Source organism: Seriola dumerili, unplaced genomic scaffold, assembly GCF_002260705.1.
Source record: "Seriola dumerili isolate Sdu_G_001 unplaced genomic scaffold, Sdu_1.0 BDQW01000331.1, whole genome shotgun sequence".
Lineage (NCBI taxonomy): Eukaryota > Metazoa > Chordata > Actinopteri > Carangiformes > Carangidae > Seriola > Seriola dumerili.
Window position 1 is genome coordinate 12,624,452 of NW_019174586.1, and position 4,910 is coordinate 12,629,361.

A 4,910-nucleotide genomic window follows, 5' to 3' on the forward strand; every position below is an offset into this window, starting at 1 on the left:
CGCCGCCGATGCGTTGTTATGCAAATGGCGGCGGCGTGCGGTGATGCGCTCTTTCAAATGAAGTGTTGGAAATGGGAGACAGGCTCAATGAGGCGGGGAAATTCCCCAGCACTCAGAGGGCAGACGGCTTTTAATTTTTTGTAAAGGAAATAAAAATGAAATTTTTGGATGCACCACCGAATATCAGCGGCGCCGGCGTTTAAATTAATCGCATTTTTTTTCTGGGCTAAAATTACTCGGGCTGAAATGGAGCTGCGACGAAATGTGACAGTTACCATTACCCGCCCAACCATCCACATCCACACACACACACACACACACACACACACACACACACACACACACACACACACAAAGTGATGCATAAATAATACTGAAATCCGCATGTCAAGTTGTATTACAAAGTCATATTGAAAATAATTTACTTACCATTGTTGTTTCGGCAATGGACCCAAAACTGTTGATAAAAATGTTGCAGGTTACGTTCACAGGCGGACCTGCAGAGGGAGAGAAGACACGGACACAGACAGAGGAGTTAGACTTCATCAGAAAACACTGTAGCTGTTCTGCATCTGTAGGAAGTATTTCAACAAAAATAACGCATCAACTTAAGATGAGATCGTCAGAAAAACGCCAATAAACACGAGAGGAAAGGAAAACAAAGGCTGGAATTCATACAGAGGCTGAATGTTATTAATGTTTTTTAATTAAAAACCATCCATCATGTTAAACTGACGTCCACCCCGATGATGACACTAGACTGACATTTTGTTTCTGTCTCACATTGTGTTGTTGTTTGTTTCTGTTTCACCGGTGGATTCGTTTTTCTCTTTAGCTTCTAAATGGTCCACGAAGTTCATCAGGTTCGGCATCATGTGCGGCGACGTCTGTAGGTTCGTACTCTGGTTTAATTCCTAGCATAAGGGCCGCTATGGCCACTGTTAAAGTTGCTACCCTGAAATCACCATATCACTGCTGCCACGCGTATGAAACCAAATCAGCCAGGAAATGCTTACTTACACAATACCACAACCTCATTTCAGCAGCTGTATTAAACTCAGGGCAGGTAAACCACGCATGAAAGCACTGCAATTCGTCGCTCCTCTCTATTCTTCTTCATTCTTCTCCTATGGGCCGTTCGCCCCTCCTCCTGGGCCTCCTTCCTCCTCCTCCTCCACAACAACAACAACAACAACTGCAATAACTGAGAGAGCCGCAGAGGCATTATTCTAATTCCACGCCTGTTCTCAGGGCATGCCTGCGTGGGGGCGCCCTTGGGAGTGCGCTCAGTAGGAAAGAGCAGGTAGGAGGTTACGGAGGCTCCGGGACACATGGGCAGCAGGGCATTCGTGTGCTCAGACAAACGCTGCACTATGAGAGAGACGGAACGCTGTTTTCACCGGGGTGTGGCCTCAAAATAAGACATCATCACCAGCAGCAGCAGCAGCAGCAGCGAGCAGGAGCACAGCAGCGGACACCGTGGGACGTCGGTTCAATTAAAACAGGAGGGAACATTCTTCTTCTGCGATCTTGAGGTGATTTTAATAATGAGAGGTTTGACCGGTTCGTAAGAATCCTATGCACCAGAGCGCAGCCAGGTCGATGCAGTAACACATAGAAAGGCTGGGAAACTTAGATGGACGGGAAACAACACACAGACCTAATGGGGCGTGACACCTCAGGTTTAACCTGTGCGACCTGGTGTCATGTGCTTACAGGAAAGTGACGAATAAAAACTGGAAAATTGTTCATTCTAAAACGTTCTATAAAAGAAAAAATCAAACTAACAGACAAATTTTGAAAAATACAAATGTAATTTCTAGAGGACAGTTTTTGCACGTGGCATAAATATTGTTTTACTTTTTCTTTTCTTTTTTTTAATTCTCTGAGATTTCCAAATAATTTAATCTGATCATTAAAGGTCCGATTATATTATAAAGGTCTTTGTCCATGTGGAGTGTGATTATAGATCAGCTCTAGCTTCTAGTAATTAATACTGTGAAATGATCAAAGCCTCAGTCCACAGAGAAATGCACACAGCCTGTATTCAGAAACTGAAGCCCATAAACCGCGTTCAGGACTTCTTGGAACTTTGTGAGTGTCACAACAAAGCAGTCACGCACCTTCTCCAGCCACACCCCAAGCCCCGCCCACGTGGGCTTTAAAATTCCTTTAAGAGGAGAAGACGTTTACATTAAGACGTCCTCGTGCGACTCGATTAACCAGAGATATCGACGACAAACACAACTTTACAACAGGGGGAGGAGAGAGGGATATATACTTCACACTGTGTAAAGAAAGCCGTTCATATGAGGTGAGAGAGAGGGAATGAATGAGCAGAGAGATAAGTGGTGTGTGTGTGTGTGTGGTAGAGAGAGAGAGAGAAGAGAGATGAGAGAGAGAGAGTTATGAGGTGAATAAAGAGATGGAGAGCTGAGAGCACAAGACCTCAATATAGTCCTGTATAATATATAATAAATATTTTATTACAGGTCTCATATCTGACCTGGAGATCTATAGAAATGTGATACACAATAAAAAATATCTAATATTAGAAGTTAAGAAAAAAGCCAAGAAAATATGGATAGGAAAATATATATTGTCAATATATATATTGTTATTGTCAATATATAAATCTTAAAGGTGAATTTTATAGTTTTCTAAATTACTTCCGTTTTATTATTGAATTTAGAAATGTGCCTTCAGCTTATTATAATAAGAAATATTCATTTACATGAATCTGGATCAAGAATTATTTAAAGAGATTTAAGTAGGACACTTTTAATTGACTTTTTAAATGATTTTATTTAATCCAGTACTTTTATAAAACGTCTAGAGTTCTGTTTTTCTTGTTCTGTCAGCCTTAATTTCGTAATTAAAAAGGTGTGTGTGTGTGTGTGTGTGGTGGTGTGTGTGTGGTGGTGTGTTGTAAGAGAGAGTCAGAGGAGGATGTAAAAGTGAGCGAGGTTGGTTTGAGTACATGTGTGTTTTTTTAAGAAAGAAGAAGGACAGGAAGTGGGGGAAGGAGAAAACGAATGACAGGGCGAGAGACAGAAGGGTTGCGTTGTTGTGTGTGTGTGTGTGTGTGTGTGTGTGTAGAGAGAGAGAGAGAGAGGAGAGAGAGAAGAGAGAGTGAGCAGCAATGAGCGAGGCGGATGAGAGCGCTGAAACAGGAATAAAGCCATGTACCGCCGGACTTGAACAAGCACTGCGCCATTCTACCATCTCCATCTATCACCAGGCTCCAGCCCCAGCAGCAGTATTCTGTTGTTAAGAGTGTGTAAGAAGTGTGTAAGAGTGTGTGTTAGTGTGTGTGTTGTCGAGGATGGAGGGATACTGTAGTCCTTAAAGTGAGAGCTACACACTGCGATAACACGGACTGTGTCCTCACTTCCCGCTCGCTCTGTGGTTTCAATCTTTAAAATAGATTTTCTGCTTCGATAAAATCCGATGAATTCGAACGATCTCAGTCGTTTGTTTTTGCCTCTAATCCAGAAATAATTCAGCACCGACCGTGTGACTGTTAGTCTGTCAGCCTGTTGCACAAAAAACACGTGAGGTTTCAAGTATGTGACTTAAGGTTTAATTACTCCTTAGCTGAGGCAGTTACTTCAGGGTGTCGCACAGAATCTCTCAGTCCAAAAGTTAAGGCATTTACATCAGTGAAAGAGATTTTACAGACATGAAACACCTTTCTTCACTTTGGTCGCTAAGGTCTTTTGTGTAATTTAGTTAAACGGTTTAAGTGATTCTTAAATGTGAGGCTAAGATAAGGAGAAAGCTTAATTGTCAGTGAACATTTTCAGGAAGCCTTAAGGAGACGACTCCAGGTCCTCCCTCTGTCTCTCTTCTTCTTCATCTTTAAAAATATCTTTACTTTTTCCTCTTTAAATATTTGCACATTCATTCCCTCAGTTGTCCCCCCCCTCCGTCCCCCCGTCTCCCCCCCCCCCGTCTTCCCTCCTTCCTCAGTTGTGACAAGGGATCGATTCGGCCTCTGCCAGGAGGGAAAATCTGGAATTTGTTCTGCATGGACGAGGATCTGCAGCAGCCAGCAGTTTCCGTACAGCGATGTGTGTGTGTGATTGTGTGTGTGTGTGTGTGAAAGTGATGGAGTTGTATTGAGTGTTGTGTGTGTTGTGTGTGTGTTTACTGGGGAGGCTCACATCGGGATTACCCTCCCCTCCTCCTTTGTTCGGTCCCACCGGTTCCCCCATTTTAGCCTCCCTGCACTTCCTTTTTCCTCCTTCATTTCTTTTGTCTTCCTTCCACAATATGTGACACTTTCCTTTCTTCTTCTCTCCTTTATTTAATGTATTTCATCCTGTAAGCAAGGTCTTTAAATATTCCATATTTTGTGTCCATAAAGTGTGAAACCAGCAACCTGTTTCAGCCATCACCGCGCCCATCCTTTAACTGTAACCTTTAAAGGCCCAGAAAAAACAATTTTTTTAAAATCAGCTTCTGCATAAACAGGACTATTATTTTCTATGTTTAAGGACATTCATTTTATATATTTGTTTTTGTTTCTTGTTTTTTTTTTTTTGGTTGATATATTTCTATATGCTTTAAACAAGTCTGGAGAAACAACAAAACCTATTTATATTATTTTGAAAATAATGAGTCTGAAAAACCCAACTGTATGTAATTGTTGTGTATTTCAGTGTGAACTCGTCGTGACATTAAAAACTGCCACAAAACACGGATTGACGTCGCCTCGGTGTCAGAGGCTCCTGAGGCCTGCAGAAGGTTTCCACCACTAATAACTCAGTGCATCCCAGTCATGTATTGTATATCATGTGAGCGTGCTCTGTTTTTAACAACGCCATGGATTGTCTGTTCCGTGCTGCTGTCACGCACATGCAACACACACACACACACACACACACACACACCACAACACACACACA

The 4,910-nt window shown here is 42.3% G+C and overlaps 1 protein-coding gene across 1 annotated transcript in view; it reads right to left on the reverse strand.

Annotated features, from left to right (window-relative positions):
* Positions 1-475, reverse strand: part of LOC111232632 (glycine receptor subunit alphaZ1) — a 65,182-nt gene extending 64,707 nt beyond the window's left edge. Inside the window, exon 1 of the mRNA XM_022760236.1 lies at positions 430-475. Within this exon, the coding sequence (XP_022615957.1) occupies positions 430-432 (3 nt within the window). The 5' untranslated portion in view covers positions 433-475. The remainder of the gene's footprint in view (positions 1-429) is intronic.
* Positions 476-4,910: the final 4,435 nt, after the last annotated feature.